The sequence below is a fragment of the Danio rerio genome, chromosome 5 (assembly GCF_049306965.1).
Source record: "Danio rerio strain Tuebingen ecotype United States chromosome 5, GRCz12tu, whole genome shotgun sequence".
In the NCBI taxonomy this organism is placed as follows: domain Eukaryota; kingdom Metazoa; phylum Chordata; class Actinopteri; order Cypriniformes; family Danionidae; genus Danio; species Danio rerio.
Genome location: NC_133180.1, coordinates 69,628,753 through 69,654,727, shown reverse-complemented (window position 1 = coordinate 69,654,727; position 25,975 = coordinate 69,628,753). Strand labels below are relative to the sequence as shown.

Here is a 25,975-nt window from a genome sequence, read left to right as displayed (position 1 = left end):
GAACTTTCCCTTTAACACTATATAATGTAGGCAATTGGCATGTACATATTGTTCTTAAATTTTTTGTGCACATTGATTCCTCAGTTATGCTGGACTCCTTCATCTCCCTCGTGCCCGCTCTGCTTTCCCAGTGTTCAGACTACCTGTTCAGGGCGTAGAGATTGTACAGTAGTCTGCACATTGGTTAGGCTGAGTGAGGGCTGCACACACTCCATCATCGTCATCTCATCATTGTAGTCTGACCATGGAAATCTGCATGCCTTCATGTGCTAAGTAACGTCTGTAAATGTGTGTTAGGGAAGAAGGTTAAGTGGATAAATCTGACACACTCCAAGGAGACATTGAGGAACTTTTAAAGCAGTTACACAACATAATTATTTTCTTTGTTTGCTAAATTAATAAATACAGATATTAAAATGCTTTAAAAACTATTAATTAATTAATAAATATAGGTACATATATACTTTATTATTTTTAATATACATAATTATATTACTGAAATGTCTATCTAAAATAATTAAGCACCTAAAATAAATGTTATTTTCTTATGTTTATTAATATTTATGTATTGTGTTTATTTTTTAAAAGGATATAGCTTATATTTATTTATTTAATCAATTATATAGTAGAGCAAACATGGAGAAAGAAAGAAAGAAAGAAAGAAAGAAAGAAAGAAAGAAAGAAAGAAAGAAAGAAAGAAAGAAAGAAAGAAAGAAAGAAAGAAAAACTACAAATAATAAAGACTATAAAAACTACAAATAAAAAACATAAGGAGAAAAAGAATAAAAGAAACAAACATTAAAAATATAACAAAAATAATGAAAGAAAGAAAAAGTAAGAAGCAAACAAACAAAAATAATAAGAAAAAAGAATAAAAGTAACAAACATTTAAACAAAAATAGGGAGAAAAACAATCAAATAAATTAACATACAAAAAACTATAAAAATAATGAAAGAAAGAAAAAAGTAAGAAATAAAAAAACAAACAAAAATAAGGAGAAAAAAGAATAAAAGAAAGAAATAAACAAACAAACAAACAAATAATCAAAAATAAGGAAAGAAACAAAGAAAAGGAAGAAGAAAGAAAGAAAAAATTAGAAGAAAAAAACAAACAAACAAAAAAGGGAGAAAAAGAAAAAAGAATAAAAGAAACAAACAAACAAAAACAAAAATAAGGAAAGAAAGACAAAAGTGAAAAACAAACAATAATATAAACAACAAAAATAAGGAAAGACAAAAGTGAGAAACAAACACACAAACAAACAACAAAAATAAGGAACAAAAGAAACAAAAAAACAACAAAAATAAGGAAAATAAAAAAAAGAAAATGAAGAATGAAAGAAATAATGGAAATTAAATAAACAAAGAAACAAAAAAACAAATAAACAAAAATAGAAAGAAACAAAAAAACAAATAAACAAAAATAGAAAAGAAAGAAAGAAAGAAAGAAAGAAAGAAAGAAAGAAAGAAAGAAAGAAAGAAAGAAAGAAAGAAAGAAAGAAAGAAAGAAAGAAAGAAAAAGAAAAGCCAATGCTATTTGTTGCAATGCTGATTTGATGGAAAATAAAGTCTTTTGCCTGTATATAATCTTCATTGTTTGGCCTCTTATTTCACTCACTTGGACCACAAAGAAATTGTTTTGGCACGAGCAGCACATGCCTGTGGTTAAAAAAAAAAAAAAAAACGAGGAGATTAAATGAAAAGCAATTATATGCAAAACTGACTTTTTTTCTGAACAAGCACTCATTTTGAATGAGAAACTTCTTTGTTTCAAGAGGACTTTCTCTGAAGTGTTGGAGCAAAAATCTGGTATGTATAATAATGAAAACCATATGCCAGCTTTCCAACCCCCATCCAGCCCTCGGCTTGCCTCTTTTTATACCTCCGTCTGAAACTAAAAATGCGGGAGAGTCGGGGGTCGCAAATATACCAAAACACCTGTACTTAATCAAACCCTCAAGACAGAAAACCGCCTGTCCCGTTACTGAAATAAGAAACAGAATAACACACTCGTTCATACTGCATGACCTCATCCATCTCATTCACTTTCCCTTATCCAGTGAAGCGCTTTCTGCAACGATAAGATGCTTTTACTGTGGAACAGACTAAATATAGCCTTGCTTCTGGTGAAAATAATATTAAAGCAACAGAGAATATGAAAAGAAAACAAGTGCGCTTTAGGGCGCTTCTGATAAAGAGCAGTGCTGAATGAAAAGAGGCTTCGCTCACCTCATCATCCTTGTACCAGGACAGATTTTCAGCGGTCATGACAAACCAGTACTCCTTCGCTCCTCCTTTCATGATGCCAATGTTATTGATGGTGAGCCAACCCTTTCTGATCACCTAGACACAAGCAAACAGGACATGTTTTAAGAGATAAATGACAAAGTATGCTCTCATTAATTTGTTTTTCACTAGGTTTTTCTTTTTATTCACTGCCAAAACTGCTTTTCTTACTTAGATTATTTTCAAGATCTAGTCGAAGATTGCTTTGTTTGGACCACTGGCAGATTATTTATCTTGCTTCAAGGAAAAACCTCACTTGATTTTGACATAAAATTTGTGAAAACAAGACTTTTGTCAAGAAAATGGTTCTTGATTTAAGAAGTCTTATATATTTGTTCTAGATGCAAGACAAAAATATAAGACAAAAAGTAAGATAAGCATTTTTTTTTGCAGTGCTTGTGGATATGAATTGCATTATGAAGCTTTTATTGTCAAAATTTTGATGTTGAGCATTAAACAGTTTAACAAAGTGACTTTTATTGACATTTTAATATTATACAATATATTGTAAAAGAAATGGTAGATATAGACTCCTAAGACAAATAATTTTTTCCCCTTTTTTATCTGTGTTTTCCTACATCCTTAGGGGTAAAAAATTCTACAACCTAGGACTCTATTTTGACGGTCCATGCGCAGAGCGCAAAACGCAGGGCGCAAACGCTTTCAGGGCGTGTCAGGACGCGTTTTTGCTCATTTAAGGATGAGAAAACTGCCTTGCGCCGTGGTGCATGGTCTAAAAGGGTTGAGTTTATTTTCTTAATGAGTTATAGGTGTGTTTTGAGAATAAACCAATTAGAGTCTCATCTCCCATTCCCTTTAAGACCCAGCTGCGTCGCGCCAAGAGCGCATTCGCTATTTACAGGACGCAAAGTAAGTCTAAGTGGAAAAAATTTGCATTTCACAAGCAAACAGTGAACAGTTGACAGTTTTTTTTACAGAAAACTGTTAAACAGAGCATCTACTGCGTGCGAATGAGAGATAATGGAACTACTTTCACATTCGCTCTTGGATAGGGAAACCTTTACGCACAGACATCAATTAGTCTATAAATAATTAATTGCGTTTGTTAAGCGCAAATATTCGTTTCAAAACTATTTCTAAATTCAGTTCTAATTTCCAGCAAACGAATAAATGAACAATATTAAAATATGCTCAAAAACCTGAGTTATATCCTAAAACACATGCTGTGCCCCATATGGTCTAAAACCTGACAGGTGGGCAAATCTAAGCTTGTTTTTAATAAACCAAACATAAATATGGACATAATAAATAATACTGCTAATAAGAATAACATTATACAAAAGTTAATTGTTATGAATGAACTGAAAAAGCCTCCCGAGATGAAGAGGACATAAAAGCAGTGATTTTTCATATTTATGTAGGCTAGAAAATAATATGTTTTGTAATATTTTAATCCTTTATATTTATATCCTATATCTATTCTTATTATATCCTATATATATCCTTAATATTTACATTTTTTCATATGTAAAGATATTTGCCTATTGCTCTATTGTGCGTATTAAGCAGAGCATAAGCGAGGCGCAACTCTGCACCGGAGTTTAGACCAGGTTAGTTTTGGTCTAATGAAAAATCTATTATAGTTTCTCAAAATAGCAACGCGCCAGCAGAACGCCTTCCTTTTTAGACCAGAACGCCTATGGGCGCACAAATGAGCGCTAATGCATTTGCTATTTAAACAGCGTAGCGCAACGCCTCAAAACGACTCTTGCGCCAAGCTGAAACTACCAAAAGACTATTGCGCCGCGTCTTGCGCCACACTGCACCGGGTGTATGATAGGGCCCTTAGAGTTTTTACATTTTGTTTTTAATTTTAATTTTATAGCATGTCCACTGTAGTGGACCACGGGACCATTTTAGTTCGTAATGACCGCCAAACTCAGCCAACAAAACTGTACAGGATATGGCTGTAAAGAAATATTAATCCAATATTAATGTTACAAAAACAAAACACAACAAAAGCCTTTTTTTCCTTCTTTATTGAAATTTCTGAAACTGTTTAGTCTGAAAGAGAGCCGAACTCAAAAAAAGAAAAAAAGGCAGTGATGTTAATCCAAAACAAATTTACCATAAAAGCTGATTGTCATTCTCTAATTGTCTCTATGTGTGGCATCTGTTCAATAATCAAGCACATAATTGAGTACAAAATAAAACAAATAAACCCTTGCAGAAATAAAATTAAATATGTGCAAAATATAGTTTTTAATATGGTCAGACACTGCTGGGTGTTCATAATCGCACTTTGCATTGGCATTTTGGATAAAATTGCTATCAAATAAAAAAAAAAAAACTTCAAATACTTGAAGTTCTAGAACTTCATGTATTAATGGGGACCGATTATGCCCCTTTTTACAAGATGTAAAAGAAGAAAGAAAAAGATAAGTCTCTGATGTCCCTAGAGTGTGTCTGTAAAGTTTCAGCTCAAAGTATCAAACAAATAATAATAAATATAAATAAAAATAAACTCTCTAAAACTGCTCCTTTTAGGCTGTAATAAAAAAATTGTACCGTTTTAGTGATTGTCGCTTTAAATTCGAAATGAGACGGTGCTCTTCTCAAGAAAGGGCAGAGCTACAAACGCCTATGTGTCACTATAGGGACAGATTCAAAAGAGGAGTAACATTATCTGTTAAAAACTGAAAGTGTCAGCAAAGACATGTACAATGCAAAACTTTTTTATGATGTCACATATATTTAACTCTTTAAATATATTCTCTTTATATAACTCTATAAACTCTTTATAATATATTCAAATAAATAATTTATTTGGAACTAATGATGAAGGAATTCTTTAAAAAATGGTTCACACATAAATGGATAAATTAAAAGTTATTTATTCAGAATATTAATTTTTTTGTCTATTTTAACTATTTTTTTAATCCTCCTCCAAACACCTTTTAAAAAAAAATATTTTAATTTTTATATAAAATTTGTATATTAATAGCAAATAAATATCCAATTATAGTTTAGTATAATACAATGATTTTTTTTAGAACTACAATTTGTTTATGAAAAGTTTACATTGAATTTTTTCTCAATTTCTCAAACTTTTAGCAGTTTTTATTTTTTTATTTCTTACATCTAGCAGAATTTTTTCCCCTTTTACCTGGAAAAAAACATGTAGTGCATTCACGGTGTGCTTTATTTGTTCAGTACATTTGTTCCTTGAGATCATGTTTGTACCAGAAGAGCTATAAAGCTCTCAGGAGGACAGTGACTTTACACCGGAAACCCTGAATCCCTCACAGACACAAAACCTTCTTCTTTATTGGAAAAGGACAGAATTAATTAACAATCATAATAAGCTATTTGTGATGTAGTTTAAAACGAGCATAAGGACTATAATTTTCAATATGTAAGGCTATTTTTCACATCAATTCATACTGAAAGGCCAGAGCACATTAGCAGACACTCACACACGCACACACAGACACACACTTACACTTACCATTATCTCATCCTGAGGAGCGTTGGCATAGGAACAGTAGCAAAGCAAAGACAGGTAATTAGAAACTGAAAAAGGCAGCGGAGAAAACAGACAAAATGAACAGAATACAAGCATAGCAGAAAGATGTGAAGATAGTTCAGTTCACAGCATGAAACCAAGACATAAAATCATTTGTGAAATGTGCCTAAATATAACATGCTAAAAGTGCTCTTCTATTTTTATTTTACATTATCATATAAAGCCTGTATATTATTAGCGAATACATATCAAATTATTGTTTAAACTAATAATTTCTTATATACACAGTTGAAGTCAGAATTAATAGCCCACCTTAGAATTTTTTATTTCCCAAATGATGAACAGAGCAAGGACATTTTCACAGTATGTCTGATAATATTTTTTCTTCCCGAGAAAGTCTTATTTGTTTCATTTTGGCTAGAATAAAAGAAGTTTACATTATTTTAAAAGCCATTTTAAGGTCAAAATTATTTGCTTCTTTAACCTATATATTTTTTCGATAGTCTACAAAACAAAACATCATTATACAATAACTCGCCTAATTACCCTTACCTGCCTAGTTTACCTAATTAACCTAGTTAAGCCTTTAAATGTCACTTTAAGCTTTATAGAAGTGTCTTGAAAAATATCAAGTAAATATTATTTACTGTCATCATGGCAACGATAAAATAAATCAGTAATTAGAAATGAGTTATTAAAACTATTATGATAAGAAATGTGTTGAAAAAAATCTGCTCTCCGCTAAACAGAAATTGCGGAAAAAATAAACAGGGGGCTAATAATTTAGGGGGGCTAATATTTCTGACTTTAACTGTATATATATATATATATATATATATATATATATATATATATATATATATATATATATATATATATATATATATATATATACAGTTGAAGTCAGAATTATTAGCCCCCTTTTGATTTTATTTTATTTTTTTAAATATTTCCTAAATGATTTTTAACAGAGCAAGGAAATCTTCACAGTATGTCTGATAATATTTTTTCTTCTGGAGAAAGTCTTATTTGTTTTATTTAAGCTAGAATAAAAGAAATTTTAAATTTTTTAATAACCATTTTTGGGACAAAATTATTAGCCCCTTTAAGCTATTTTTTTTTTCGATAGTCTACAGAACAAACTATCGTTATACAATCACTTGCCTAATTACCCTAACCTGCCTAGTTCAACTTATTAACCTAGTTAATCCTTTAAATGTCACTTTAAGCTGTATAGAAGTGTCTTGAAAAATATCTAGTCAAATATTATTTACTGTCATCATGGCAAAGATAAAATAAATCCGTTATTAGAAATAAGTTTTTAAAACTATTATGCTTAGAAATGTGCTAAAACAATCTTCCCTCCATTAAACAGAAATTGGTGAAAAAAATAAACAGGGGAGCTAATAATTCAGGGGGGCTAATAATTCTGACTTCAACTGTGTATGTATATATATATATATATATATATATATATATATATATATATATATATATATATATATATATATATATATATATATATATATATATATATATATATATATATATATATATATATATATACACTACAAAAGTCTTACATATACACTGACAAAAGTCTTGACTTCTGGTTGATCATTTGGCATCAGAAGTGTCTTATATGAAAGGCAAAAGCCTCTAGATAACACTTATTTTACCTAAATAAAATATAACCATGCCTTGACTTTTTAATAATTTAATTAGGACAGTAAGGTCTGACTTTGCTAAGTTAAAAATTCTTGTTACTTAACAGAAATAATGTACAGCATAAGATATAAAGTCATGGTGCAGTAGAAACATAATGAATATTGTGTATGACTCCTGTGAGCTTAGAGGACTGCATCCATACATCTCTACAATGACTACAATGACTAATAAAGTCATCTGGAATGCCAAAAACAGCGTTCTTGCAGGACACCCATTCATCAGGATTCTTTGGATTCATCTTCAATGCCTCCTCATTGATCTTACCCCAGACATACTCAATAATGTTCATATCTGATGACTGGGCTGGCCAATCCTGGAGCACATCAACCTTCTTTGCTTTCAGGAACTTTGATGTGGAGGCTGAAGTATGAGAAGGAGCGCTATCCTGCTGAAGAATCTGCGCTCTCCTGTGGTTTGTAATGTAATGGGCAGCACAAATGTCTTGATATCTCAGGCTGCGGATGTTGCCATCCACTATGCAAATCTGTTGCATGCCCCCATACTGAATGTAACCCCAAACCGTGATTTTTCCTTTAACAAACTTGACTGATTTCTGTAAGAATCTTGGGTTCATGCAGGATCCGATACATCTTCTGCAGTAATTATGATGATTGGGATGCAGTTCAACAGATGATTCATCAAAAAATTGTACCTTCTGCCATTTTTCCAAATTATCTACTAGAAGTCAAGTTATTATTTGCTGCTTTTACAACCGGGATCAACGGCAAGAATATTATCAGGTAGTGCACACACACATATATATATATATATATATATATATATATATATATATATATATATATATATATATATATATATATATATATATATATATATATATATATATATATATATATATATATATATATATAWWAATATAATATTATATTATATTATATTATATTATATTATATTATATTATATTATATTATATTATATTATATTATATTATATGTTATACATATATGTTATCCCAACACAAATTGATTAGGTTAACTAATTTTTTATAAATTTAAGTGGATTGACAATAAAACAATTAAGTTTTTTGCCAAAAAACTCAAGAATTATGTTGATTCAGCTCATTTTAAATGAACAAGCAGCAAAACTCCTTTTTGAGTGTACATTGTAAAACAAAAATTAAGTATCTTACTTTTACTAAATATCTTCCTTTTTTCTCATTTTAAATAGAAAAAAACTCTTAAGATAAAATACACCTAAATATTATATTTAATAATGTTTCGTGGACATTGTGAAGAGAAAACTTGCAAACAAACAGTACTGCACTTCAGAGTCACACTGCTAGCGATTGAAGATTTATGTAAGTTTGGCAAAAGGTGAATCGCGTTATGGCTAGGGACCATTGTATATATTCATTTGTGTAGCTTAACTGATAGTAAAATTGCTATTACATATGTTAAAATAATTGTACATTGGCAAATTATTATTAAGACTTTTATTTATTTATTTGTGTTTATTTGCTTATTTATTTGTGTTTATATATTTATGTGTTTGTATTTATTTATTTATTTGCGTTTATTTATTTATTTGTTCATGTTTATTTGTTTATTTATTTGTTTGTTTATGTATTTGTTTATTTATTATTTATTTATTTGTGTTTATTTATTTATTTATTTATTTATTTATTTATTTATTTGTGTTTATTTGTTTGTGTTCATTAATTTATTTATTAATTTATTTATTGATTTGTGTTTATTTACTTATTTGTTTGGTTGGTATATATTTATGTACATTGCCACAGCATCAATATAATCTAAAATGACTATATTTGTGAGCGTGTGTGTTACTATATTTAAATACACTATTTTATTAGATTATTTTTTAAAAAGCTGAGATTTACTTTAGCTGAGCATTCACTTCACCATGCATTTCTTTGTTCACATCATACATTATTTCTTACTTCAAATTCTGCAAGTGTACCGTAGTAAAAAGTAATTATTAGACCCGATTGCATGTTCAGTGTAGACGCTTTTAAATAAATTATGGAAAAAAAACTATTGTCACAATCCAGTTGCTCTTTGTGTTTGCCAGTGAAACAAAAGAAACTCCTCATTATTTCTAACCTTACACAAATATTTTACAAAACAACCCCTAGCCCTGTTCTCAGTAATTAAAATCTCACATGACAGGCAGTGAGTGATGTGGCGTCCAATTATAAACCTGCTGCTGATGTTCTCACAAATATTATGCTTGAGCGAAGCAGCAAACATCTGTCCGAGCGCTTTGTGATGCGTCTGCTCATTGTGCCATTGTTCTTACCTGATTGCCAGCAGCTTTCTTCTTATTCATCTGACTGCTTCTCTGTTGGGCGCTGAAGGGAGAAAAAGACACAATTCCAGATGAATCAAAATAGTATAAATTAATTAATGAATTTTATAGTGTTTTTCTGCTGCTAAGGTCTTTTTCATGAATAATAGATAGATTTTTTTCTTGCTGAGTGCTACATTTGTCAATGCAATGTAATTTCGTTGTAATACATCTCCTGTGATGTTCTGAATGATAAAAAAAAGAAACTAAAACTTACAGTCAATGATCAAACGTGTGATAATTGTGGGACATGTTTGAGAAAGCGCACTAAAATAAGTGTTCAAACTTCACTGTCTTGTACCATTACACAAAGTCTGTGTGACGGGGAGGACGGGGACAAACTGCCCACAACATTGGAGAGCAGATTGGGAGACTGGTGGCTAAAAAAAGTAGGTCAATTAGTGTCATGATTAATGCAACCCAGGCTCATTCTGAAAACGTAGTCCCTCTGACATTTCTGGAGACCACAAATTATGTAGCCGGATGTACAAATGGCTGCATTTCATTTTTTTTAAGCGAACGCTGCGGGTCGGTATGACGCCGTTCCTTTTGGCACTTACCGGCTGACCGTTTACCTCTGTGTAGAGGCCTTTCCCGCCACAACAAGTTTGTCCAGTTAGCAAGTCGTGTACGTCAGCAGACTTGAGACGCAGAGAGGAGTTGACGACGACAACGACCGGGTTTGAGTCTATGGAAGAGCGCTTCCAGAAATCAGGTAAGACAAAAACAGAATCCAAAAAATAAAATGAACGAGTGAATAACAGGGTGAGAATGTGGTAAAATCCAAAAAACGTGGTAAAAATCAGACAGGGGCTTTTCTTTTATCAGGACGGCTTATGTAAATTGTCGATTGGGTTTAGAGAAGTAAGTGGGAGGGCGGATCAATCAGTAAAATTGGTTGGACGTATTTCACGGTCTCCATAAACGTCCACAGGACTACGTTTTCAAAATGAGCCTGGGTTGCATTAACACCTGTATTCTCTCAGTGATTGATCCAGAGAGTCGCTTCAAAAGAGAGACAATGGGTGGAGAAGAGAGAGAGGGAAGAACAGCAGGGATCTTAATTCGCCAATCCTGGACCTCACCACCAAATGGTCATCCACCAGCTGGATGGTGATGTCAAGCTTCTCAGGCTGGTGGCACTGGACCCATTCCGATGTCAGGGGAGGGAGGAGGGCGATGAACTGACCCAGAACCACAGGGTCCATGGTGGTCGACGGTCCGGCCACCCTGCATCAGCCATCTGCGGCAGGCATCACAGAGCTGCTGAGTGTACACAAAGAATCGGCCACTCTTATTCATTGGTCATCCTGCTGGGCTTCAACAGGACCCGGAACCGCTGTTCCTATTCCACTCGCATGTCCATAAGAGCCTGATGTTGTTCTTGGAGGAGGCCCTCGAGCACCTGGATCACTTCCGCAAATGGCGTAGGAGAAAGAGTTGTCATGCTGGCAGCTATGTCTTCCCTTCTTTTTGGGTTTCGGCACCAGTGTAGTAACGTTTGTTTGAAGTTTGAAAGAAAAAGACAGGGGCAGCGATACAGGCAGTGGCGTAGCGCCATAGCGGAAATGAGTGAGCCTGGCAATCAAATTTCAATGGTGGATTCTACAAACCAGATGATTAAGCTAGAGCGTTCTAATCTAGATGTTTGTGTTTTTTTGGTGGCGAATAATAATCATGTTGATAAATGGATAATACCTGCAGTAATGGTGCTTACTTTGCAAAGCCGATGAAATCCTCATGATTGGTGTTCATGTAGGCTAACTCAATGTCTATTAGCAGCATGACCTGAGGCAGAAAAAGAAACACAAAACACATTTGACTGCTTAGTTTGTCAGCTGAAGCTATCCACCTTTTTTCTGCACATGACAATAGTAATAAATAAAGTTTGGGAAACATCCATTCAAAAGAACTGGAACAAATCTGTTAAAATAATAAAGATGTGCTAGCAATAAAACATATACATAATGAAACCTGAGTGAGAAGGACATTTGGCTTTGTGCTTTATTTTTATCAGTAATGAAAATAACATTATGCTCAGTGTTATGTAACTTTGGTATCACAAGCATATCTGTGGACAAAGCTTGTTTGAGTTTCAGATTTTTTCCCTTTTGTATTCCCAACAGTACAGTAATATTCAATACAAAACAGTCTGTAATGTTGCTATGGAAAGACTCGTCTTGAGAGTTATCCATGGTCTGCTGAAAATAAGTAATTGATTCTAAAAAGTAGCTTGGTAAGACTTTAGTTTAGGTCATAATACATGGTATTAATTTTTTATTTTGATATTAACTGCTCATTAGTAGTTCTAAAGTATGATCTTAATCCTAACCAAAACTTAAACCCAACTTCTACCATACTAACTATTATGATACTATTATACCAGCTAATTGGTAGTTTTTTTAAGCTAGTAGTGTTAGTTAATGGTTTGTTAATATTGTGAATTGTGGCCTAAACTAAAGTGTTAACAGTTGCCTTTTAATCTTAAATGTGAGGATGATAACGGCACCTCATTGTCCCCAATGAAAGTCTATGAGGCGAAAAGTGTTAAAAAACATCTTTACTCCCATCAATTAAGTAAACCATCATGATGTGTAGAAAAAAGGTGGAGAGCTTGGGTTTAGCCACTTGTGTTTGTATATGTAAAGGGTTGGCTTGTGCGTGCTCTATGGGTTGTACCTGATTCTTAGTGCGACTCTCTCGATCGCGGATGTGCTGGGTGACAATCCTCTCCATTTCCTCTCTAAGCATGGGGTATTGGGCCAGCTGTCAAACAAAACACACAATACTGGATTACCTACTAGCTCTCAGACAAGAAGCAGGACTTATTGTTTAAGCAAAATGTATTTCCACAGACAAATGAACAAGAGATTTCAGAGATGAATCATGATGAATTTTTCTGGGTAGTATGTACACTAAAAATATATAATAATAGACAATTGAAGCAAGTAATTACACTACACATATAAACAATGAAGCCAATCATAATCATTTAGAAGAAGCATTTCATTGTGCATAATGATTCTGCATTATTTACATGACAATACAATACTAATTAAAACACGTGTTTGGGTGTTTTGTTTTTGAGAGAAATGCAATTTTTTCATCCGTAAATCAACATCAAATTAACAAATAAATTAGCATATTTAAATAATGTATGTTGACCTGTGTGTTTTTCTTTATGAATTTTACTTGCATGTCATCAAAGCAAAGGCACAAATTTAAACAGGCAGAATTTGGCTAACATGCTTTGATTTTGGCTGATCATAATCTAACTTTTAACTAATCTAATCATTTAACTTTTATCTTTTTTTAGGTCAATATTATTAGCCCCTTTAAGATTTTTTTTCAGTGACTTGTCTAATTAACATAACTTGCCTACTGTATTTAACCTAATAACCCAATTAAGCCTTTAAATGGCACTTAAAGCTGTGTACTAGTATCTTGCTAAATATTTTATAAAATACCATGTACTGTTATCATGGCAAAAACTACAAAATAATACAATTTTGACTTCAACTCTATATATAAAGGGACAAAATGACAGCTAAAATGACATCCTTCAGAAATCCAGCTCTCCTCTAAAAGCTTTGCCAGCCAGCATTTTGCCAGACTCACTCTGGATACTTATATCTCTGCTATCAATACTTCTAGATAATATATGTATTCGTAAGAGCTTTATAAATGTGTCCATTTTGATCAAGTCAGTGCAAAATGTTATTATTACGAACAGGGCTTGACATTAACTTTTTGATCACCAGCCACTATGGCTATTATATTTCCAACTTTACTAGCCACTAACCATTTTCAATAGCCACACTTTTGTTGTTGGGAAAATATATTTTATACACATTAATATGACTTTGACATGCTAAAATGACTTGATTTAGACATTGTGTTATATCCACATGCCTCAATAATTTAACTTTTTTGTGTGTATGAACTTGCTTAATGTGCATGAGCATATGGGTTGTGGTTTCATGGTGTCGCATTGCAATTAATTTTTATTTCACAGGACTTTTCAGGGCTCAGAATGAAGGATTTACCAAATTTATCTCTGACCACACCAAAAAAAAATATATATATATATTATTTCTGTTAAATAATATGTCATATTATTTATGTTAAATAATATGTCAAAACATACGAAACATAGCTGTATATGCTCTTATTATACTTTTATTACATTTAAAAAAATAATTATTGCCATGTACCTAAAACTATGCACAATAGCCTCTGTCCAGGCTAAAGGTCTCTCAGATCACCAGTTAACTACACATTACACATACATGGGGAGTTAATCTCCTATTAAAGCAATGTTGTTGTAACAATGATAATTAAACCATATTTACAAAAATAACCTTAAGCAAAAAAAAAAAAAAAAAAAGCAGGTGATAAACATACCATGTGTAATAATGGAAGGATGATCAAGTGCACACTGGTAACCTTGGGCCCATAATCTGTTCCGTTCAAAAAAGTTCAAACAAAACCGGCAATTGCTGCTGCTTTCAAAGACTTATTTTAAAAACATCCAGAGCTTTTGGAAGCAGCAAGATTGTGGGTGCACGATTATCACCTTTTGTCCAGTCTATTTTAAAGAGAATCGATCGCAGCAGTTGTGTTTCCAGGCACGGTTTCTTCGTGCCAGGAAACGTGAGCGCGCATGCTTGTTAAACAGTCGCGCATCAAATTACCTGTGCGCGCGAGTGATCATCCTCTCATTTAGTACTCCCCTGCTTTCTTTTGCTTGTGCGAACGTTACTTTTGTCTGTCGTGCTGCTTCTGCTAAGATGACATTTCCACAAATATTGAGCCATCTTTATTGCTGAACCCTGCTTTTAAGAAAACTATTATTTAAAATAAACTTCAACCAGCCAAAGTGGCTAGTGGAGGTATCTGTCTAACCCGCCACAGCTCAAATCTACCCAACTTTGGCGGGTTGGCGGGTGTTAATGTAAAGCCCTGATTACGAACAATATTATTTTCGGAGGGGGGGAATCGGGGGCTCGTCCGGGACATTAACATTCCCAGTGTTTGATATTTCTGAGTATTTTTGTTTGGCTATAGTTATTATAATATTATAAGTATAATTATGTAAATTAGTGTGTTATACTTCAGAGATAGCATTGGTTCATGCTCTGCAACTTTTTTCTGGTTTCAGCCAATCCCCTTGCTCCAACTCTCCTCGATAAGCATTATAAATGTGTCCATTTTGATCAAGTTAGTGCAAAATTGTATTATTACAAACAATATTACTTTTGAGGGGGCTCATCTGGGACATTAAGTTCTAGTGTTGACATTTCTAAAGATTTTGGATTAGCCCTTTTAATTAAGTTAGTGCATGCCTTGCAGAATAAAGGAATTAATGTTAAAAAACCTCCAGTAATGTTTACCTTCTTTGTGCACTGCCTGACTGTATTGACCAGCTCGGTGATGACCAGGTCTACACATTTCTGGCATGGCTCTTTGATCTTGGCGATCTGCCGTTTAACAATAGTCTCAAAAGCCATGTCTGGAGTAAACAGACCGGTCCTGAAAAAGTAAAAGAGATGAACAGACACAGTCATAGATTTAAATGATGTGCTTTATAGATGCAGATCAATTTGTCATTGCACTTCATGTTTCAGGGCACAGTTCTCGCAGTGCCGTACTTCATTTCTAGCATGCATGTGCTCTGAATGTCACAGCGCCATCAAAGACAGTTTGATCTCAGAGCAGGAGAGTTGCTTAATGTGTGTGTATGTGTACAGGTATATGTGGTTTATAGGAACACTTAGTTGAACAATGACATAGGTAGGACTTAGGACTTCTATTAAGCTGGTTTATTCAAATTCAAAATGACGGTTAATCATAATTAACATATCGTAATTAACAAGGTCTTCTGAAAATCAACATTTGCCACAGGTTTCCTGTGAGGGTTGGGTTTAGGGGTAAGGTTGGGGTGAGAGGATAGAATATACAATTTACATAATAGAACCGTCATTACGTCTATGAGAGTCCCCACTGGGATATAGAAACGTGTGTGTATGTGTGTGTGTGTGTGTGTGTGTGTGTGTGTGTGTGTGTGTGTGTGTGTGTGTTTGATGTAGAGGCTTCATACCTGATACCGTGAATGTTCTTGATGGCGTAACTGATCTCCTTCCGCAGCTCTTTTTCATCAAACTCCATCTAGTCATCATCAGCAAACAGAAAAACACATCGTTTATCTTCAATCGTAGAGCGTATGGTTTATCAGGCATGTGAGATATACTCGGAAAGTATGGCCACTGCTCTCAGAGAACATCAGTATGCTGTGGTTATGATCAATTTACCTTAACCAGTTCAAAGGGGAAGCGCTCGTGGAAGATGCGATTGATCCTCGCACCTCCGGAAAGCTCCACCGTGTCCACCTGATCTCCTGAACCCTCGATGCACTTCTCGAAATCCACCGCAAACTGCTGCACCATCCTTTAAAGCAAAGAGCAGTGAGATTCACACGCAAGTCATAGCAATTATACAAAGCTATGGGAAAAATAAAGAAAATTCTGCTTCTTTGCATTTACTGGGCTTACTAGGTTTGAGATTGAGTTAAAAGATAACATTTGTTATATTCTAAAATTGTTTGATAACATTTCCTTCATATTTTCAACAAATTAATTTCAAAATAACAAAAGCAATATATTGTTATGGCATTGTCGATGTAAAATTGAAATCTGGGCAACATGGTGGCTCAGTGGTTTGCACTGCACAGCAAGAAGGTCACTGGATCGAGCCCCGGCTGGGTTAGTTTGGGTGAGGAGTTTGCATGTTCTCCCATTGTTGGTGTGGGTTTCCTTCGGGTGCTCCGGTTTCTCCCACAGTCCGAAGACATGCGCTATAGATGAATAGAATAAACTAAACTGAGTTGCGGATGGAAGGTCATCAGCTGTGTAAAACATATGCTGGATAAGTTGGCGGTTCATTCCGCTGTGGCGATCCCTGATGAATAAAGATACTAAGCCGAAGGAAAACGTGATGAAATGAAATTGAAACCTGAAAACTGTTCTAAAAGGCTATTTGTTTTCAACAGGAAAGAGATTAATAGTTTACAGCGAGAAAATAAAATACTATAATAGGTTCATACTAATATGCTATTCTAACTATACTATTTTAACTATAAATCATGTGTAAATAAATAAGTGGAAATTTAATGTTTTCCATAACTTTATAATCTCACACAGAAAAAAACACATGCATATAAACATCAAAACTTCCGTAAAATCTTTTTTGAATTCATAAAAATCTAATTGTAACATGTTTATTTTACTGTTAAGGCTGATTTATACTTCTGCGTTGACCCACGCCACCTACCTTGAGCGTTGTTGTGTATTTGTACATCTGCGCAGTGTTTGTGTTGCTCTGCAATAACACTTCTGAAACGCTAGCTGGCAGTAAGTTGTTTATGTTCCTCTGTGTTAAGTTTCTTCTCGGGTTTTTGTTTTTTCTGAATGCTACCTTAAAGGTGCAGTATAAACATGTTTTATAAACATGTTTTGTTGTGCTGGTTAAGAGTCTCTTTACAGTACAATGATAATGATTAAAGTAAATGATCTAAATGTGCTTATATGTATTTTTATATTCTGGAAAAGGCATAAAACTAAAAAATGTTGATCAAATTAAATATTGTCAGGCCGACATTTCCCATAATTCCGATAAGTAGCTTAAACTGTCTGTCAACAAATGCAGATTTGATTGGACATCAAAGCTGAAGTATTACTGTTAGACAGGTAATGTTCTGTTTTTGAACTATTTTAGTCATGCTAAGCTTATGTTAGATTGTGTTCTGTTATGAATGGCTTATATGCACAGAAGTGTTGTTCAGCCACTGAAATCTCCTGGTGAAAGATTGATGTGACTATTTTCAGTTTCATAAGGTCTTCGATAATGTAGATTTATATTTAGTTTAACAACAAAACATCAGTAAATAGCGTTATTCTGCCTAACCTGCTTTATTGAGCTGAAGTTGCTTTTATATTCACATTGGTTTATTTTTGAACAATGGTAGCCTCCCTATACTGTTTACCATGCTACTCTGAATATTCGCTCTGAAATAGCATGTAAGTGTGAGTAAGTAATAAATGTAATTCTTGCAAGCCGCCCACCAAACACTAACTAACTGTTACATTTCTAACTGGCGAATGACATGAACTAGTGGGTTGTCTGCTGTTGTGTCGCGGTGCGCGCGTTCGCAATTTCAGGAGGCGTGGCTTCAAATCACAGTCCCTCCCTTTGTCCAAAGATAATATGCTAAGCGGTTAGCATTTTGGCAGATCATCTACTGCACCTTTAATGTACAAGTAGCTAAAAGTCACTCATTCAGAGGCAATAACCGGCGGACGTGCAACACCTTTAATCATAAGGTGGACACAAAACAAATTATTCCATCTGGAGCTCTTTTACAAGACTTCACACTAGTAAACACTCGCTCCATCGAGCTCATGGCTCTCAGGACAATTACCCTCTTTGTATTGATCTTTGTTTTTAATATCATACCTGTCGGTCTACAAAAAAGGATCTTAATGTTTTCGTCTACTTAGAGTTGTTACACACTGAATGAAAAGCAATTTAAAAAAAAAGACTTTTATAAAGAACCATTTAAAAGAATGACGTTCACTGATGTCAGAATCAGGACCAAATGTCTCTCCCCTAAAATCTGAGCACAAAAGCTGAATGCTCTCAACTGCATTTGCACAAGGACATACTGTGTCAGGTCACTGAGAGAAGGGAATGTTTTTCACATTGGAGAATTATTTGCTCACTTGAAAGCATTTTTGCGTGTTTTTTTAACACACGTTTAGTACAGTCCTCAGACCAGTCTGCACGGGTGATGGGAAATATAATGCAGTATGAACATAGTGAGAGAAGGTTTTTGCCAGACCCCTTCCTCTCAAAGTACACCCCACTTACAACACCTACTGACTTTTATTCAGAAATTTAGTACAGCACCACAAGAAGTCAGATTTGGCAGCCTGACCTGATCTGCAATGTAACTATTTTAAGTTTTGTCAGTTTAATGGCTTAGTGACTAAACCTGCCGACGGAAATGTAGGACTATTAAAAGGAGGTGTGGCACCAAACCCCATCCCTAAACCCAACCATCATTGGGGGATGAGCAAATCCGGCTAAAATGCACGATGAGATCGTACAAATTCATACAAGTTAGCCACTGAATCAAAAAGTTTTGAATTGGTGCGAGATAACGTTGGATTTGAAGAGAATGAAGAGAGTGAAAACTGAAATAATTTTTTTTTAAAATAGCTCATATTTACTTGTATCTTTGTATTCTAAATATAAGATCAATTTAATGCATTTTGATTAATTTAATGCATTCATACTGAATATAAAATATTCAATTATTTAACCCTTCTGTTGACTTATAGGACAAAAATAACCCATGAAAAATTTTAAAGCAAAAAAAACAAAACAAACATTCATATATTTTCCTTTAGCTTAGTTTCTGATTAATCAGGGCTCACCACCGCGGAACGTACCACCAACTATTCCGGCATATATTTTATGCAGCGGATGGTCTTCCAGCCGCAAACCAGTACTGGTAAACACCAATACACACTCATTCACACACGCACTCATACACTACGGCAAATTTAGTTAGTCCAGTTCACTTATAGTGCATGTCTTTGGATTGTGGGGAAAACCAGAGCCAACATGGGGAGAACATGCAAACTCCACACAGAAACTTCAACCGTCCCAGATGGGACTCGAATCAGCGACCTTCTTACTGTTAGGTGACAGTGCTAATCACTGAGCCACTGTGTCGCCAAAATAACTACATTATGTTTTTTTATCTTAAAGTTTGATTACTTTTTCTAACAATGAAACATTTTCTATTTCTTTTCATGAATGCTGTTCACATTTCGGGTACAATAGTTATCCTAGGAGTCAATTTTGACACCTTAAAAAATAACAGACATGAACACTTCAACACACCCAACCACACACACACACAATAGAAATACGCTGCTTTAACTTTCATGAATACTGTCTCGCTAAAAACATTTTAGACTTATGCAGGTACCTTTAGCATTAGCAAATATAAATCTTTACTTGAGTCAAAACTGACTGTTGCCAACTGATTAAACCAACCCAGGCTCATTCTGAAAACGTACCCCTATATACATTTCTGGAGAGTGCCAAATACGTATATTGCAGTTTTTGTTTTCGCGAATCCACCGGAGGTCGCTGTGTTCTCTTTTTGAGATCTCAAATTTCTCTTGTGAGTGCCATTCGCGACAGCTCTTTTTGCTTAAATCCACCAGAGGCCGCTGTTGACTGACTGACTGATCAACAGACCCACCCTCTTCCTTCCCTAAAACCAACTGACAGTGTTTTCAAAATCAGCGATTGACCCGCAATTATTTTTGGCTTTGTTTTTGTTTTACCTGACTCAAACCCAGTCGTCCAGGTCAACTCCAGTCCACAAACTGATGTACACAGTAAGCCACTGGACAAACTGGTAACAGCAGAAAAGCTGTCCATATGGAGGTAAGCGGGTAACCTTGAAAAGGAGTGGTGACATATCGCCCCGTAGCGTTCGTTTTAAAGATGAAATGCAGCCATACATACTTCTGGCTACATAATTCGCAATCTCCAGAAATTTATATAGAACTACATTTTCAGAATGAGCCTGTGTTGCAACAAACATTGGTGAAATACTGCATACTGACTAGTGCAAATGTAGACATGCACAGAACGTGTAATGAATGATGAGGTTTTTCAAAAAAGAGAATTGAAATTAAATTTAGCTGCTTAACTTCAGAGGTTTTTGACTCCGTAGGACAAGCGAATTCTAAGTCCACAGAATGCTAAGACCACTCAAGAGTTAAAAACATCTTTCTGACTCTGAACATTAGCCAAACAGTGCGGTATGTGTACATGGATTGTAAATGGCAAAGTGTGAATATACTGCACACTAAAAAAAAGGATCCACACAACTCATTCATGTGTTTATGTTATTCAAGTCAGTTAACTTAACTGGATTGAACATGAAACAATTGCAAAATAGGCTCATTCTGAAAATCTACCCCTATATAAATTTTTGGAGATCTCAAATTAGGTAGCCATTAGGTACTTATGGCCGCTTTTCATCTTTCAAACAAACGCTAGGGGGCGGTATGACGATGTTCCTTTTCTCGCTGACCAGCTGACTGATGACCTTAATATGGACGGCTTTCCCACTGTTACCAGTTTGGCGGACTTGAGATGCAGAGCAGAGTTGACCACGGCAACAAAGTTTGAGTCTGGTGTAGAACGTTTCCAGAAAGCACGCAAGACAAAAGCAACCAAAAAATTAAATAAACAAGTAAATAACATGGTGAGAACGTGGTAAAATCTGAAAATGTGGTATTAATCAGAAAGCAGCTTTTCTTTTTTGTATTGCTTTTTAAAACTGGATTGCTTTTTTTTGGTTGGGTTTAGGGAAGTGGGTGGGCAGGTCAATAGGTGCTTTTCAAAATACTATTGGTTGGATTTAGGAAAGGGGGGGTTGAGGGGATCGGTCAGTTGGCGAGTCAGTCAGTGAGTTAGTCAACAGCGGCCTCTTGTGGATTTCCGCAAGAACAGCAGGTGCAAATGGCACTTGCGAGAGAAATTTCGAGATCTGAAAAAGCATATACAGCGACCTCTGGTGGATTTGCAAAAACTGCAACAAAAAACATACCACCTAGGATGTATTTTGCTCTCTCCAGAAATGTATACAGGGGTGTGTAATCAGAATGAACCTGGGTTAAACAATAAGGTTTACCCAATAAAATCTCAAAAATGGTATTATTTTAGCCCATTTTATTAAGTAGATTAAACAAAGTAGATTAAACAAACTGCTGAATAATTTTTGGAGTGTGCGTTAAACTCACTGTAGCAGAGCTTTGGTTTTGCGGGAAGGATCATCAGGGCGGAAGTGCTTGTACTCCTCCACCTCCTTCTCAATGGACAGTAACTGGCTCTGAAGTTTATTCCTCAGTCCCGGCAGGGTGTCTCGGATGTGATTAGTCAATTGCTAGATGGGAAACAAAATCCCTGGTTACAGGTCAACATTTACCAAAGCTCCATTAATTTAAACATTATTATCAAGGCTATATCAAAACGACTATTAAAGGTGTACAAAACCTAATTGAGTACCTGATTAAGCGCTTTTTGCAGGTATGGAGTCCCCATGCGATCGGCCAGGTGTCGGTAGGACGGATGGGTGAGGAAAAACTTCCTTTCAGCACTCATGGCCGCAGTGATGTCCTTCTTGCCATCAATGTCCTTCTGACTGCGGTTCACAACCCCAATGTAGCCTACAGAGTACATGCAAAGTAGTTTTAGACAACACTGTAAAAACATGGGCGATGCAGTGGTGCAGTAGGTAGTGCTGTAGCAAGAAGTGTGAGGTTCCGAAGAAGGTTGCTGGTTCAAGCCTCAGCTGGATCAGTTGGCGTTTCTGTGTGGAGTTTGCATGTTCTCCCTGCGTGGGTAGGTGAATTGGGTAGGCTAAATTGTCCATAGTCTATGAGTGTGAATGAGTGTGTATGGATGGGTTTCCCTGAGATAGGTTGCAGCTGGAAGGGTATCCGCTGCGTAAAACATGGGCTGGATAAGTTGGCGGTTCATTCCGCTGTGGCAACCCCAGATTAATAAAGGGACTAAGTCGAAAAGAGAATGAATGAATGAATGTAAAAACATGCTTAAATTAGCAGTTTTCTGTATTTTGTGATTTATGTTTTATTTTTTAATCATTAATTTATGCTTTTGAATTGCATTATGGGTCCTTGATATTACTTCCAAAATAATTTTAACATTGAAAAGTTGCAAAAGGGGGATTTAATATCATTTTTAATAGTTTAAAGTGATATATTCTATGAGTTGGTTTTGTAGATCACAGTACAATTCCCTTAGTAATGAACTGCCTCTATAATTTTTGTTATTTTAAAGACTTATTTCTCTATATTCTCATACGTTATATTATTTCCAACTACTAAAATGTCAATAAAGGCTACTTTGTTAAACTCTAGAGTTGAATTTTCAACATCAAAAGTCCACAGAGCAGAGATCATGGTCCCATAATGCTATTCACAATCGTAAATAAATGGAAAACACTTGTGAATCACAAAATACGGAAACTGATAATTAACATATTTTTACAGTGTATATAAAAGGGGCGAGCATATAAGCTGCTTTAGTCGATGTAGCCTACTTAAATTTGCATATAGCGCATGATTTAAAAGTCGGAATTGTATCTGTTCAACAAAAACGCGTACATGTGTACAAGAGTAAATGCAACTATCTTTAGAAATCATTCATACATTAATTTTCCTTAAGCTTAATCTCTAATTCAGAGGTCGCCACTTTGGAATGAACCACCAACTATTCCAGCATGTTTTATGCAGCTGATGCCCTTCCAGCCGCAACTCATACTGGGAAACACCCATACACTCTCATTCACAAAAACCCATACACTACGGCCAATTTAGTTTATCCAATTCACCTATAGCGCATGTCTTTGGACTGTGGGGGAAACCGGGCACCCAGAAAAAACCTATGCCAACACTGGGAGAAATGCAGACTCCACATAGAAATGCCAACTGGCCCAGCCAGAACTCGAACCAGCGACCTTCTTGCTCTGAGTTGACAGTGCTAACCACTGAGCCACCGTGCTGCTGTTTTCAGATATCAGATCAGAAAAAAACATATGAAGCAACCATATGCGGAAAAGGCCCAACAAGTAAAATAACTTTCCATTGAATGATTAGAAAATGATCCACACCTGCTTCGCATCATGACCTCATTACAACCTTGGGTGTGCATTATTGTTTATTAATACAACAGCCAGTCATCAATTATAATTAGTATAATTTAGAGAGAGAGAGATATCATGTACTCGGATGGATGAAGTGACAGCTACGTATACTGGCTGCGATATATACATTCACCATCCACACCATAAGAAATGGTTCATTTAAATCCAAATGTCCTATTTCAATAATAAAAAAAAAAAAGTTTATTATTTTAATTGTTGTAATGATCAGAAATGTTATTTGCTTTTATTCCTTTTTCTCTTTGTCATAGATTTTTTATTTACTGTATATTTTATTAATTTGAAGATGTTAACATATTACATATCTTATACATATTTAAAATGCGTTAGCAATACTGTGCAAAATGTCACACCAATAAAGCAACTTGAACTTAGAAACAGAAACGGAAAAAAAAAGAGTTAAAAGATTCTAAAATAGGGCAGCACGGTGGCTCAGTGGTTAGTACTGTCGCCTCACAGCAAGAAAGTCACTGGTTCGATTCCCAGGTGAGCTAGTTGGCATTTATGTGTGGGGTTTGCATGTTCTTCCCGTGTTGGTGTGGGTTTCCTCTGGGTGCTTTAGTTTTCCCACAGTCCAAAGACATGTGGTATAGGTGAATTGGATGAACTAGTGCAGGGGTCACCAATCCTGGTCCTGGAGGGCCGGTGTCCCTGCAGGGTTTAGCTCCCCCTTGCCTCAACACACCTGCCTGAATGTTTCAAGTATACCTAGTAAGACCTTGATTAGCCTGTTCAGGTGTGTTTGATTAGGGTTGGAGCTAAAGTCTGCTGGACACCGGCCCTCCAGGAACAAGTTTGGTGACCACTGAACTAGTGTGAATGTAAGAGTGTATGTGTGTTTCCCAGTACTGAATTGCAGCTGGAAAGGCGTCCGCTGTGTAAAATATGCTGGAATTATTGATGGTTCATTCTGCTGTGGAAAAACCTGAATTAGCGACTAAGCCAAAGAAAAATGAATGAAATAAATGAAGATTCTCAAAATAAATATATAAAGAAAACATTCATTCATTCATTCATTTTCCTGTCGGCTTAGTCCCTTTATTAATCCAGGGTCACCACAGCGGAATGAACCGCCAACTTATCCAATGACCCAGCGACCTTCTTGCTGTGAGGCGACAGCACTACCTACTGCGCCACTGCCTCGCCTAAAGAAAACAAAATAGAGAATTAAAAAATGTTATTAGGAGATGACAAAGGAATTGTATTAATTAAATAGGTGATTCACTAAAATCGCAATTTATATGGGCTGAATTTAAACAAACAATTCAATTTAGTAATGTTCAACTTAATTTGTTTAAATTGCAACCACTTGATTTAAAAAATGATAAATCCAATGAACCATTTTTTACAGTGTTGTTATGAAAACCTGTATGTGATGAGTATACTGAATATCAGAGAGAACAAAGGTCATCTACAGGCACAGAAGGAATAGAAGTAGCTAAAGTGCACGGGTACACTTAGACCTTCTAGTGCATCAAAGGCTTCGAAAGTACAAATGCTCTCTACAGAAATATTCTTTCTGAAGCACGTTGAGTGCCTTTATTTTCCCTTCCTTCTATTATTTTTTAGCCCCTGACCTGCATCTTGTTTTTAAGAGACCAGACACATAGACCTGTTTTTAAGAGACCAGACACATAATTTAAGGTTCAACTTGAGTGACAAGAACAAATGATTCACATCTCTTCAGTGAGATAAATAATGCCTATAAGTAATAATACAAACAACAACATATATAATGCTAATAATAATAGTACCAGTTTTTCATGGGTGGCATGGTGGCTCAGTGGTTATCACTGTCACCTCACAGCAAGAAGCTCGCTGGTTCATTTCCCAGCTGGGCTGGTTGGCATTTCTGTGTGGAGTTTGCATGTTCTCTCCATGTTAACGTAGGTTTCCTTCAGGTGCTCCAGTTTCATGCGCTTTAGGTGAATTAAATATACTAAATTGGTGTACATACATAGTGTATGAGTGCATGTGTGAATGAAAATGTATGGGTGTTTCCCAGTACTGGGTTGCAGCTGGAAAGGCATCCGCTGCATAAAACATATGCCGCAATAGTTGGTGGTTCATTCTGCAATGGCGACTCCTGATAAATCAGAGGTTAAGCCGAAGGAAAATGAATAAATGCACGTTTTCACAATCTCCCTTCGTTTAGGTGTGAAAAATCCATGATCACTAATTCTTTGTGTGTTGACTTTACCTCTGCGTAAGGGAAGAAGCTTGTTCTCAAGGATTTCACGTGCATCGGTTCCTTCGTCCATTAGATCCAATTTAGTGATCACACCTATAGTTCTCATACCTGTTCAGAAATAAAAACA

General features: G+C 35.1%; 1 protein-coding gene across 12 annotated transcripts in view; it reads right to left on the bottom strand.

Moving 5' to 3' along the window:
• Nucleotides 1-25,975, bottom strand: part of dnm1b (dynamin 1b) — a 70,582-nt gene that overhangs the window by 28,009 nt on the left and 16,598 nt on the right. For all 12 annotated transcript variants that reach the window (XR_002458734.3, XR_012405693.1, XR_012405694.1 and 9 more), the window contains 11 exon segments: nucleotides 25,858-25,956; nucleotides 21,980-22,140; nucleotides 21,715-21,857; nucleotides 16,138-16,273; nucleotides 15,927-15,994; nucleotides 15,220-15,358; nucleotides 12,506-12,592; nucleotides 11,544-11,614; nucleotides 9,779-9,830; nucleotides 5,756-5,767; nucleotides 2,230-2,343 (listed from right to left, as the gene is read on the bottom strand). Coding sequence is in view for 7 of the 12 variants with exons in the window: in XM_005165584.6 (XP_005165641.1) it covers nucleotides 2,230-2,343; nucleotides 5,756-5,767; nucleotides 9,779-9,830; nucleotides 11,544-11,614; nucleotides 12,506-12,592; nucleotides 15,220-15,358; nucleotides 15,927-15,994; nucleotides 16,138-16,273; nucleotides 21,715-21,857; nucleotides 21,980-22,140; nucleotides 25,858-25,956 (1,082 nt within the window). In the remaining 5 variants the exon portion in view is untranslated.